We start from the raw sequence: 13,690 nt of genomic DNA, 5'->3' as shown, positions 1-13,690 counted from the left end.
TGTTTTCCAATAACCATAGTTCGTAGGAGATAGGGTGAAACTAAATTTGTGAGAGTTGTGTATGGCTTTTTCTGTTGGAGTAAAGGTAGCTAGCTGAGCCATATTGAGAAGTAAATAAAAGATACGGTTTTGTTTTTTTTTTTTTTTTTTACTTTTTTTTAAATAGGAAAATAAAAATATGGAATATAAAAGATATGAGATGGCTATTAAGGTAAAAAGGAGTGATTAAAAACAAAAACACCGTGTGTTTTTATTTACTCCCATTCTCATTCTCAGTAACAACAAAAGAGGAGAAACCGGTACTGTAGCGTACCGGTGGTGAATAGTGGCGGCTGACGGCGGGTTTTTTTTGTCGAAATGAGCTGAGATTTTCAGAGTTTGCTCGGAATTTTATCCCGAATCGAGTGGTGTAGATGGTTTTTCCCAATTTTGCTTGGATCGGTGTAGATCGAAAAAAAGAAATTCGAAGTTCCGGCACCTGTAGTGGCGCGTGGCGGCGCGTGAGTGAAGGGTTTGGGCTGAAATTTGTTGCGTGTGCTTGGAAATTACTTCTGCATCTATTTTTGTCGTTAATTTGGCTGATTAGTGTTGTATTGAGTGGTGGTGGGTTGAGCGGTATTGGTTGTTATGACCTAAGAAAACTTGTTTCGGATGTGAGGGCTCAGACAACGCTGCAACCACAGAGTATACTTTGAGTTTTCAAGGTCAGTTTTTTTTGTTTTTTTACTGTTCCGGTACTGTAGATGTCGGAATAGTGGCTGCCGGAATTGTTGCCGGACTTACGCCTTTACAGCTCTGATACCATATTAGTTTATCTAAGAGATAAGAGAGATAGAATGTAGAACTGTGTTCTGTATTGTGTGTTATACCAGTACATGAGACCTTCTATTCATAGAAGGTATACTTACATAAACAATCCCTAGACTATGATTACAATGCTATATTACAGTATATGTCTAATAGTGCTCTAGACATACGAGAGCAACTGGAAGTACGGGGAACCCATCGGAGTTATGTTAATAGTCTTGCATTTCCCATTTCAAACAAGAATGAAGGCCTGTGTGGATACATAGTTTTGCATTTCCCATTTTCTTTTCAACATGGATAATAGTTTGCAACAAAAATAAATAAACATGAATTAAATATAACCAGGAATATTTTCTTGGAATCTTGTAGCCTGTATGGATGATTGATCAAAACGACATCCAAGCAGGAAACAAACGTCTTACAAACAATAAGTCACAAGTCCAAAATTTCTCCCTATTCTAAAATACAACTTTACATCAGGGATAGTTTGCGTATTGTCACAAAGCTAAAACTATGAGTCACATTTTCCAAAATGAAATGGTTCACTATCTCAACTTGTGCCCTTCTGGTCACGTTCGCAGATGATAGTCAAGAGTATATGCATGAATTTCTGATGGACCCGTCCCAGGCCTGCCATTAACCACACCAATTGGTTGTAAAATAATTAAAATCACGAATCGGTAACTAAACCAAGGTTAATTATTGTACAACTATTGTACTCCTATGTCCACTTTTGTAAAACTCGGTTGAGTCGCCGATACATCGGTTTTGGGACTAACCCGTCCCGTGTCGCCCAAAACCGCCTAAAAAATCGGTCAACGCTAAAAAATCAGGTCAAAGTCTGGTCAGACGTCAATCAAAGTCGGTCAAAGTCAAAGTTGGTCATAATTTAAATATTTTTCTTAAATTAGATTTTGTGCCTATACTATGTTCGGAATATTTATTATGTTTAATATATTTAAGTGTAAATATATACATGTTTAATTTAGTTAATACTAAAAGTCAATGTTGGTCAACACCCGAATCAGAATACCTCTTGTTGACGTTCACGTAGTGAAATTTTGGTCGTCCAACCTTAATGTCCTCATTGTACTGCAAAAATGGAAGAGAAACAACGGAATCACTCAAGTTACCAAGCAAAAAACAGAATATTAAGGCCTTTAAATTAAAAAATAAAATAAAATAAAAACAGAATATGATGAACATTAAGAACAAATACCAGATTTAAGGTAATGAGCATTGATGAAAAGGAAAGAGATTCATAAGGGATGTCTTCAAGTGCAAAAAGTCGACACTCTAAGGATTCGGGGCCCGGTGAAAAGTGCGGCATTATTAACTTTGCCAAGAAAATAATATAAGTCTGCACAAGTACATGTTCTTTCTGGTTTACAACTAATTTGTCACAAAGAGAATTCGCAATAATAAGTTTCAACAATCAAAACACGTATCCAAACACCCCCATTGTAAGACAAAGTCACATATAACACAACAGTTAATCGGTTGATATTTAAGATTTGATGGCATCATTTGACTTACATGGCCTATGAGAGGGATGTCTAATTGAGCGAAAGGGGAAATAACTTTCACTTTAGCCCCTGCTTCTTCCCACGTTTCCCTAATCGCTCCTTCTGAAGCCGATTCCCCAATCTCCAAGTAACCAGCCGGAAGTGTCCTGTAACGAAATTTTCACATACTAAGCACTACACACACATACCCCTTTTAAAATGTTTTTGTACATAAAATCGATGTATTAGCATTTACATTTACCTACCAAAGGCCAAAAGATGGTTGGATATTTCGCTTACATAGCAAGATCTTGTTATCATGCTCAATTAAGCAACCTACCACCTGAAAGTATCACCTTTTTGACTTTAGACCATAACATATAAACCAAAAAAGGGTTAGGCTTTTTTATATCGTATAGATGGAGAGAAGCAAACCATTTTTGGATTCTCGTATGAAATTTTTCCACAAAGGGTGCAAATAGCTCGCTCTTTCTCCTCATTATCCGGTATTTCGTGCTTTGTGGGCCCACCACACAATTGACAGAAATTTATTTTTTTTCCCTGCACAACGGTAGATGTTACACATTAGTGGCAAAAGGCGGCACTTTTAGGGTTAAACAATAAACATGGGGTGACAGATGCTCATGAAAACATACATAGAAGCATAAACATCCTAACATATAGCCTACATTCGAATTTTAACTCATGTGATGTTACCCGCGTCTTTCAAAATAGGTCCACTATTTGCAAACAATTATCTTTTGCTTGATTGCACAGTTACAGATTCTCTATTTAAAGACCTGACTTAGTTTTTACCAAATACCCGGTACAGTTAAAATCTTATCCGTTTACCTGCTTACTCAGTTTTTACCTAAAAATGTATTGTAAAATCGGTACTTTGGATCAAACCATCACACCAACCTGACCAACCCCATAATAAAAAGTTACCTTTTTGACCCGCTACCCAAATTGTACCATAATGTTACCTCTAACAGAAACTATCAAGGATCAATATTGAGGGTCATTCAGAAATCGAACCATCCAGAGGTGATTCTACCTTTAACCATGTGGGGTCCTTTGACCCCACTATTTTATGATTTCTTACTACAGTACAAATTACTACTAAAATTTTATAGGACTCCACTAAATTTAAATTTAAAGATATGACCCATATATTTTTAAAATCAATGGATTTTTTGAAGTAAGCGGTCATATTTTGAAAACATAAAAAAAAAAAAAAAAAAAAAAAAAAAAAAAAAAAAAAAATTGTTACAAAGTACTAATCAAATTGTATAGGGACCAAATTCAGTTTCAATCAGAGAACGACCCCATTTTCGCAAGACATGCATTTTATATCATACCTTTATTGCTTTCCTAACATTGTAGTGGTTAGACTTCTATCCAATGCTAATACCATAAATCAGTATACCTAAATGTATACATAAAACTGAATCCTCAATTCCTCATACAACCATTGAGCAATGAACAATCATGATCAAAAAATGTGTTGCATCCAATTTTATCAAACAATAAAAAATACAATGCAGCCAACATTTGAAATGAAAAAAAGAAGTCATACCGAAGAAATCATTTTTTATATATAAATTCAACACCTTTTTATGAACCCACCAATGTAAACATAATTATCTTCCATAAAGTACCAATTTTTACAAGGAAAGAATAACAAACTTACAGTTGATTTAAAAGTGGGAGATGAGGGTGAGGATGATGATGATGTTACATCTGTGTTTGATTCAGAACGAATAGAAGATGATCGAAATTGACGAAAGCAACGAGGTGTTCTTGAAGTTGTTAATAAAAGGGGTGGTGGTCTTCTTAAAGATAATGATGATTTTGCAGAAATTGAAATTAATGGATGATGATTTCTATGAAAAAGTTTTGATCTTTGATAGAATAAAGAAGAACCCAGATAATGTATGCTCCTAAGCATTATTATTTGAATTGAAAATTTTGAACTTTTTTACAAGAAATTGGAAGAAATTTTAGATATTCAAATGGGATTGTTAAAGAATGTTTGATTCTTGATTAATTGTACCATGAAAATAGGAATCTTTGAATGGATTTTGGTCATGTTTATTGGTTGGAGTATTCCTCAAATCCAGTTGCGGAGAACGTTAAATACATTTTTTTTTTTTAAAAGAAATTATACATTGACAAAAACTTTACAAAAATAAATACTGCCTATGTCCCAAATTATATATCCACCCATTATAACAAATTTATTTCAATTTAAGATAGCTTAGTAAAATAAGCTATTGTAATTAATTAAAAATTACTAACTTTCATTTAACAAAAGGGTGGAATTTGAATTTTAATAATTGTTTAGTATTATTTTGAATAAGAGATATTTATTTTGGAACATATATAAATCGTAATGTGAATTCTTTTTATGGGACGTGAGAGTACAAAATAAAGTGTAACAATGTGCATCTATTATATCTATGTATATCTACATCGACATCGGTATTGTGCACACAAGCCATGGATGTGTTGCATAAGCAGTAAGTTTCTACGTCAGCTCTAAAGGTTGAAGTCCAATTCTCAAGGTTGACTGGCCTCGCATCCGTTATATTTTCAAAGCGCTATCTGAAAATCACTAAAAAACAAGTAGAAAAGGAGCTCTCTATGAGCGGAAGTGTCCTTACAAAACAAAGCTGGTAAACGACATCTTCACGCTGAAAAATAATCATCTATTGACATACTAACCAACCATTACCGGAGATATAAAACATAAGATCGTGGTAACACGAACACCCTACATACACGACCATAGTAGCACACAAGTCATAGATGTGTCACGTAAGCGATAAGCCCATACGTTAGGTCTAAAAGCTAAAGCCCAAAAATCCCGTAGTGGTTTGACCCATCAGATAATGACACGTTAATGTGAGCAGGTTCATTAAGTAGAAACCTTAATACTTGACTATAAATAATACACTATACTCATCACGTGTACTTTCAATAACATCCAAGTAATTATACACTTTATCCCTTACAACTTCTTTCTCTAACCACTTTTTCTCTGTACAATTCTAGTATTCACTCGAGTTCTCAAGGTAGTTGAACTCTAGTAGATCGGGTGAAATTGGTCCAAGCCACGCTATTTTTAAATTGGTTTTTGACTTTGAATTCAGATTTATTACACTTAAATTTCATATACTTCTTTTGATAATATAATAATATTCATGTTAGGAATGAATTTATATTTAATTTCATTCATAAACTCGTTTGAACGTGCTATCAAAATCTCCGATTGCAAGATAAGTTTCACTTCGTTGCGCTCGTTTATGTTTATGAGCAAACATTGTGAACTTAAAAAATACACTCATTTATAAATGCTACTTAGGTGTTGTTTGTTTTCCTGTCTGCAGACCTTATTATCTCTTATGTCTGCGCGCCCGCATGCGTTTTACTACAGACAGTTTGTTTTTCTGAAGACATAAGATAAAATAATGTCATATTATGTCTGTAGCCTCGCAGACTTAGAAATGTGTTTCTAAGTGCTGCAGACAGAATTAAGTTATGTTGCAGATATAAAAACAAACAGTCTTCATTATTCAGCATACAAACCTTCAGATCACATCTACATGATCCGCAGATCTCCAGACAAAAACATCTTAAAAAACAAACAGCACCTTATTCTTATATAAAAACAAATCTAAATGCTTTGTAAATTGGTTTAACACTAAGTAAGATTAGTTCCATTTTCGCTTATAAATTCAGATTGTCTTATTTTCAACTCAATTCGCTCTCTTTAATGAATGGCTAGTTTATAAAGAAGATCAAGTCATCTAAGCATATCTTGGGTGTCAATAGTAGGCCTCAACCAAGTTCTTAAGGTTTGAAACCTTCAAAAGAAAATTAGACAAAACCTAATAATAATTCATTATTCTTTTTTTTTTTTTTGTTCGCAGACGAAACCCGTAACCAGGTGAATTGCGCACATTGGCACCCCTCTAGTCAAGAACCCAATTAATTCAATATTGGCGTTATCAACAATTTAAAAGAGAACTAAGATGTATAGTAAGATTTATGTTAAATATTTGATTGAGAAAATGACCAAAAATGATATACTATGATTTTGAAACTATACATGAGTAACTGATTGATGGCTTTATTTCAAACACATAACTAAAAAAGTTGATTTCATTTAATCATTCCATTGTTAGGATCCAAAAAGATCTCATTCATCCCAAAACTCACATACTTGTCTTATTCGTTGTTCAAATCACGTCGATTGATTTACGCACCCTTTACTACCCCTTGCAAGGAGCTAAAACTAGATGGTGTTGTAGCGTTGGTGAAACCATGCATTGATCGTTCATCAACGTCAACATTTGTTTGTTGATCGATAAAAATGACAGCTACTGTTATATCATCGTGAACAGCACGTCTAGACCCTTGATCCATCTTCTTGACGTCATCATACTTCTTCCTGCTCTTTCGAGCAGCCTCAGCCATTGCTGCTTTTATGAGTCTTCTAGCAATACCCTGACGTTTTTAAGAAAAAACATATGTGAGATAGCTGTAGGTGTAGACTAGAGGCGACCATTACGACCCATTTCTTTGAAGTGGGTCTTTCAGATTATGTTTTACCTCTAATATAACCACTATTGTAAAAGTTGGTCAACGCATAGGTTTGGGGACTAACCCGTCCAATTTCGCATTAAAACATCTAAAAAGTCGGTCAACGCTAAAAAGTCGGGTAGAAGTTAATCAAAGTCGGGTTGAGTCAGAGTCGGTCAAAGTTGGTCAAAAATTTACTATTCTTTAAAATTAGATTTTGTGTCTATTCTATACTCCGTATTTGAAATATTTATGTATTATGTTTATATATAAATAAATATATATATATATATATATATATATATATATATATATATATACACACACACACACACACATATAGATATGTTTAATTTATTTACTACTAAAAGTCAAAGGAGGTCAACGTCCAACTCGTCCCTCCAAAATCCCAACCGACTCGTCCCCGACTTGCAAGTTTTACAACCTCGAATATAACACGCCATACTTCGCCTGCCTAAAACCTGCTAAACATTTTATTCAATTGGCCGTTCCATAATAACCATTTATTAAAAAAAAAAAAAAAACAAATCTTTGTGCAAGTAAAATAAACACAACTATTTAACCAAAATCTGTTTTAGTCAACCTAACATGTTCTGTACGACAATAATTATTATGAGCATCAAGAAAACGAACTTACTGATCTGGGGTTATTGTGGACAATTTCGACAACTTGTTGATTTGTCATGTGTTCCCATAATCCATCAGATGCAAACACAAGAAACTTATCATCAGCATTTAACTCTCTAGTGTACATAGACGGGTTGTTTCTTAAAACGGGTCGACGGATAGATTCGTGAAGGTGGAACCGTGGGAACGATGGATCAATAGCAAATTCCGGCTTCTTCAAGTAAGCGTCTCCTATGGTTCTCGAAACCTAAAAACACCATCCGAAAATATCAAAACATTAAAGAAATAAAAGCACAAATAAACATATATTAAAGTTAGAATTGATGTCTTTAATTCGCCACACGATACCTGAATAATGCCTTTAATTCGCCACACGCCTTGTTTCATAACAACAATATGTGGATCATCTGGATGATCTTGCTTGAGCTCTTCTCTAATTTCATCGATACACGCATTATGATCCTCAGTTATTTGCTCAGCTACAATTTTATTCGATTTACGCCCATTTAAACGGCCTATGACAGCTCTAGAATCACCCATATTAGCAACATATAATTTGCCTTCTGAAATGAGACCAGCCAGACAACAAGATCCAACTGCAGCCATCAATGGTTTTATCGCACAGGTCCTGCGAACCAAAGTGAGAAATCCATCTTCGGTAGCAGAAACGGCATTTTTAAGAACTTCTGAGGATATTAATCCTTCTTCTCGAGCAATACCTATCAAACAGTAAGTTATATGTTCTAAAATCACTAATAGTTTGTAAATTTTCTTGCTTTCTGCCAAATACTTGCAACAATCAAGAACACAAGAAGATAAAGGACATATGTGGCAACTTTAATTCAGTTGCTAATCAATTGATCAACTTGGGTTATGTAATAAGTGTTGGAAAACTCCCCGATTAATGCTGATTATTCCCTGACTACTTCTTAGGAACCGGCCGATCAATTTTTCAAAATCTGAGTAATTAATTGGTCAGCACCGGTCAATAGGTCAATAGGTCAATAGGTCAAAGTCGGATTTAGTCAGTCAAAATCAGTGAGTTAATATCAACAATTTGATATGAATTAAATTTAGAATTTTAGAGTTCTTAAACAAACAAATGAAGATTATGTTTATGTTTATGGACAATTATGTTAACGTTTATGTTAATGGATTTATTTGTATATTTACACATATAATTTTGAAGTTTATTATATAAATGTATAAAAAGTCCAATCTAATTACTCCCTCAAAAGTCCCGACCAACTACTCCGTTTTTTGCAACCTTTGTTATGTTATATCTCTAACGCGCCAATAATTTATATTTATAATAAATAATAATTAAAAAGAATTGTTCAGGTCAAACAAGTCAAAGTCTCCCAAAGCAAAAGTGAAAAGGAAATAAAAAAGACTCACGGATGAGATGAGAGAAGAGCTTATCACAAACGTATCGTGAAGCTTCTGGGCCACCATGGCCATCGTAAACACCAACGAAGGTGTCGTTTCGACCAATTTCCACCTGGCTATGATCTTCTAGAACCTCATTGGCTTGCACGACTGCAAATGAGAATTCTCCAAACGCATGTTGTTCGAGATCTTTACACCATAAAAGTGGATCATTTTCATCATCTAATGTATCATCCTTGTTCATACGGGCATAAAAACTTAACGGTAACCACAATGCTGATACCAACTTCCCCATCCAAGAAAGCATCCTTCATTTCATTCTTAATCACCACCCTACATTAATTTTCATTAACAATATCGAGTTAAGTACGCGAATTCTAGAGTGCTTATGTAAGCTTTTTTTCCCAGCTTATAGCCTTATCAATATGACTATAGAGCTATTGAGCTAACCAACTTGAGTTTATGGTCTTAAATATAAAAGAAAATTACCATGAAAAAGTAACATAAAATTTCAAATTGGTCAACATTGGGCATATACAAATTCCCCTCTTCTAATAAGAATTGTAAAAATCTATTTTTTTTTTTCCAAGAAAGAAGTTTTACTTAATTTTACAATAATATACAAAAAAAGAATTTAGTCTCAATTATAAAAATATGAAATTCCACTTATTTACTTGGCAAAAATTAAACTTTTTACTCTTATGTATATACAAATCAAAACTTTAACTCATTTATTGGTACAAATTGAATTTTACACATAATAAGTAATCGATAAATTAATTAATTAATTAAAATGCAATTTGTACGTGTGAGAGGGATGGAAGACTTACAGAGGAAGACTGAAGAAAGCATTTGCTTCTGCTTCAATAAATCAACTTGATTACTTTTCTAATAAAAAAATGAACAATTATAAAAAACTGTCTATTTAAATAGTAAAAAATGAAATCACAGCAAATGTAGAAGAAGTTAAAGTTTCGATCGAGGGTGTTAGTAAGAGGTGTCCGGCGGTGAGAATTGGCGGTCGATGGTTGCCGGTGAAACGGCGGAGGACGGGAAAAAAAAAAGATTGAGAGAACAAGACACATTATACGGTTTAAATAAGTATAACTTATACATACATAAGGCCCCTTTTGTATGAACATTTGAAACAGTTAGCCCCTTTACTTTAAACACTTGACATATTACTATCCTTTGTTATGTTTAAGGGCAAATTCCATTAAAAGGTTACGTTTTTATCTCAATTTTTTATTTTAGGTAATCTATGTTTATTTTTACGTTTAAATGATTGTTTTATTAAATATTAATTAAGATTAGGAGTATCGTTACTTTTAAGTTAGAACTCCGTTAAAAAATTAAGGATACTTCATTTTTTTTTAGTAAATCATATGTAAGCCTAATCATCGGCACTTACTTAAGGATAATGAGCATATGCAAGCATGATAATTGGCACATACGTGTGCCGTTAATCTTCCACGAACATAAGGAAAATTAAGTAATTATTCCAGTTCGTAAGAATCATCATTCACGAGGTTTTCCATATCCTCACATAACTAAAGAGTAATGATACTCCTCTTTTTTATTAACATGTGATAAAACAATCATTTAAACATCAAAATAAACATAGATTACTTAAAATAGAAAATTGGAGTAAAAAGATTACCTTTCAATAGAATTTGCCCTATGTTTAACAATTTTGGCTATTTAACTAATATAAGTGATACGATTTTCTAACATCGACCTTTATAATTGTTGTTGACATGCATTAATATATTGTACGTATTGATTTATTGACTTTTAATGACAGTTATTATAATGTACAAGTTTATATTTATAATGTACGAGTTTATATTACATGTTAAAGGCATTTTTAAGATTTGTCGTTCGAAACCCAACACGATGTACGAAAATAAGTACTACCTTACATTGGTTATCATAAAAACACTTTAAACATTTGCTCATTATGCATTTGTGTTTCTTAACAGATTTTGTACAACACATAATACTCCGCAAATATTTAAAGGACAATAATAATATTTCACATGTTAAAATTTTTATAATTAAATTTTGTCATCTACTCTTACTCGTGTCGATTCAAATTGTGGTAGTGACATACATTTTGTATCCATTTCAACTATTAGTATGTTACTTGTATGAATAACGTCTTTGTTAACAGTCCATCTAAATTCAATGAACATAGTTTCTTTAGACATTTTAGTTCATTGGATCCGAACATTATAAATGTATGTAGATTTAGATCTAACTTATATTTTCTTGGTTGTCTAGCTACGGTTACGTTTGATAGAACGGAATGATCAAACGCGGAATGATTCTTAATCTGAATGACTTAAGGTTTTGAATGTTGTCAATTCTAAATGACAATAATATTTTGATAATCTTTTTAAATGAACAATGTAAATTATGTAAACTTACCTTATTAACTTTTTACATAAATAAAAAACAATATAGTATTTTAACAAGCATGCAAGTTACAATTTAACTAATAATAATGATTCAAACATTAAATTCTGAACCATTTAATATAGTATTTTAATAATGACATTACATAAAAATTTAAGTACTTAATAGTTAAAAGAGTATTTCAACTAATAACGATTCAGCCCTAAATTCTGAACCATTTACCATCATATGTCATTCATAGGTCAGAAACAAATGCGATGAATGTCAAATGGTTTGGCATTAAGCATTGAACCATTCAATTAAAGGGTAACCAAACGCAACGTAAATGTTTAATCCATATTATTTTCTTCCTTTTGTATTTTGTTAGTAAGCTATTAAATATTAATATTAAAAATAATGATTTCTATAATTAATTCGTAATTAAGTCAAATGCATCATCATGTTTGTTGGTTGAAGAAGCCCGAAAAAACTTGGTGGTGTTGAAATAACTATCCAACGAACTAAGGATAAGTTATATGAATAAAGTGAAAAATAGACAGAGTTTGCTTATACGCATACCACGTTTAATTGCTTTAAGATTTTCTCCATATTGATACCAATTGAATTACCTCCAACGAATCCAGAATGATGATGAAAGATAGGGAGAAAATAAACACTTATATGTCATTGAGTTACAAGATTTCGATGACGAACACTAGCTCTATATTATTTATTTTGATTTTTTTTTTTTTAGATTATATAGTCTTTTAACTATTAGTGTAACGTTAAGTTTAGTTTTATTGTAATGTAAGGTAAATTAATTAATTAAGTATTTGTAATATGATTACATGTTTTCTGTTTTATTTTCATAGTGATGATAAGATAATGATAATAATTTCAAATTAATAATAATAAGTATTTTTAGTTTAATTAATTCAATTATAGTGGGTTTCGGTTTAGATTCTTCTAATATTTACTAGATAATAGGGTTTAGTTTTTATTTAATTTCGAAAAAAGTTTGAATATGTGTTAATATGGTGCTAATGTGATAGAATATGAAGTTTAGTGATACTTGAAAATTATGTTAGCGAATACACTAGTATTGAATTTGACACATGAGAAGATGTCAACACATGACTACATGAGGTCTAAGAATTAAAATGAGTAGATAAACACCAAAGTGTCCTTACAAAAAATGTACTTGACACTTAGAAAGTACAAACCACATAAAGGGGTTCACATGAAAAATTGAGGAAAGTCAAGGGGTGTAATGAGGCAGAGATATGTTACTTTCCACAACTTTTGGAGCAGCAGCAGCAATACTCAAGTGATCCGTGAACTAACTTATACCATAAGGAGCTTCTAGTTGACCAATCCCTGATCACAAGTAAAATACATTTATACCCTTGGTATAAAAATTTATACTCCGTATATAATAATATAAATGGACTGTATTTTCAGTAGACCTTAGTGATCTAGTCATTCCACATTGTACACTAAGTTGTACACTAGAAGAATATACCACCCAAAGTAACGGTATATATTTTGTTTAGTGTCATTATTTATATACTATTAGTTAAGATATATAAGTTTCAAATAAAAAGTATTCTAGGAAAATATTTGTTTTTTGTTTTTCAAGCCGACAGAATCGTTTTCATATGCAATGAATCAAAATATTAGTTTTTTTTTTCGGCGAAAAAAGCAATAACTTTTATAACTAAGAGTGATCATCAAAAAGATGAAAAACCCCAAACGTACAATAGTACAACATAGACATACAAGCCCGACTAAACAAAACCTAACGAGCGCTCATTACAATAACACTAGATAAATAAACTAACCAATGAAAAAGGATAAAAAGTAAACGGCTCACATCAAGAGGGAAACAAATGATTACGGCTCAAGCATCTTTGATTGACTCGGAGATTGTTTCTTTTCAGCACCCTTGAAAACATAAAATGGTGAGTAATTAATGGACGTTGGATGCAGGGTCGGTACTTCATAGAGACAAAGGGGCAGGGTTATGACCCTAAATATTTGAGTCATTAGTGTAAAGGTATAGAATTTATACTTTATTTATGTAAAGATATAAAATTTATATTTTAATCACCCCTATAAGTAAAATCATACTCCGTAGTTCATAGTTCACTAATTGGTGATTCCTATTTCCCATCCTAAGACCACCCCCCATGGTTAGTTATCCGCCCATTACCCGCTCATTACCCGTAACTAACCATAGGCACTACTTAGTTACCCGCGTTAGTTACCCGCTTTCACCATAGATTTAACGGAAGAGTTATAGGAATTGCGGGTTCCAGTGATTTTTATTGTTGGACTTGATGCTTTATTGCTTGTAC

General features: G+C 32.5%; 2 protein-coding genes across 2 annotated transcripts; both read right to left on the bottom strand.

The window, feature by feature from the left end:
- Positions 1–1,279: 1,279 nt before the first annotated feature.
- On the bottom strand, positions 1,280–4,263 carry LOC139841165 (nudix hydrolase 23, chloroplastic-like). Its single transcript, XM_071831397.1, has 7 exons — positions 4,006–4,263; positions 2,748–2,873; positions 2,579–2,655; positions 2,344–2,479; positions 2,027–2,167; positions 1,841–1,899; positions 1,280–1,437 (listed from the first exon to the last, which is right to left on the bottom strand). Exons 1-7 carry the CDS (start codon positions 4,261–4,263, stop codon positions 1,377–1,379), a joined length of 858 nt encoding a protein of 285 aa, XP_071687498.1. The 3' UTR covers positions 1,280–1,376.
- Positions 4,264–6,560: 2,297 nt separating this feature from the next.
- Positions 6,561–9,971, bottom strand: LOC139843450 (probable protein phosphatase 2C 68). Its single transcript, XM_071833529.1, has 5 exons — positions 9,767–9,971; positions 8,946–9,269; positions 7,896–8,266; positions 7,558–7,794; positions 6,561–6,824 (listed from the first exon to the last, which is right to left on the bottom strand). The coding sequence occupies exons 2-5, from the start codon at positions 9,241–9,243 to the stop codon at positions 6,576–6,578; spliced, it is 1,155 nt and encodes a 384-aa protein (XP_071689630.1). The 5' UTR covers positions 9,244–9,269; positions 9,767–9,971; the 3' UTR covers positions 6,561–6,575.
- Positions 9,972–13,690: the final 3,719 nt, after the last annotated feature.

Source organism: Rutidosis leptorrhynchoides, chromosome 4, assembly GCF_046630445.1.
Source record: "Rutidosis leptorrhynchoides isolate AG116_Rl617_1_P2 chromosome 4, CSIRO_AGI_Rlap_v1, whole genome shotgun sequence".
NCBI lineage: Eukaryota > Viridiplantae > Streptophyta > Magnoliopsida > Asterales > Asteraceae > Rutidosis > Rutidosis leptorrhynchoides.
Note: the sequence above shows the minus strand (reverse complement) of the source record. Positions and strands in the feature narration are given on the sequence as shown.

Coding starts and splice junctions, on each gene's coding strand:
- LOC139843450 (XM_071833529.1), bottom strand. CDS start 9,243: ATGCTTTCTTGGATGGGGAAGTTGGTATCAGCATTGTGGTTACCGTTA. Junction 8,267..8,945: donor GCTCTTCTCTCATCTCATCC/GTGAGTCTTTTT, acceptor ACTGTTTGATAG/GTATTGCTCGAGAAGAAGGA. Junction 7,795..7,895: donor GAATTAAAGGCATTATTCAG/GTATCGTGTGGC, acceptor TGGTGTTTTTAG/GTTTCGAGAACCATAGGAGA.
- LOC139841165 (XM_071831397.1), bottom strand. CDS start 4,263: ATGCTTAGGAGCATACATTATCTGGGTTCTTCTTTATTCTATCAAAGA. Junction 2,874..4,005: donor CTCCCACTTTTAAATCAACT/GTAAGTTTGTTA, acceptor ACCGTTGTGCAG/GGAAAAAAAATAAATTTCTG. Junction 1,438..1,840: donor TACGTGAACGTCAACAAGAG/GTATTCTGATTC, acceptor GGTTAATGGCAG/GCCTGGGACGGGTCCATCAG.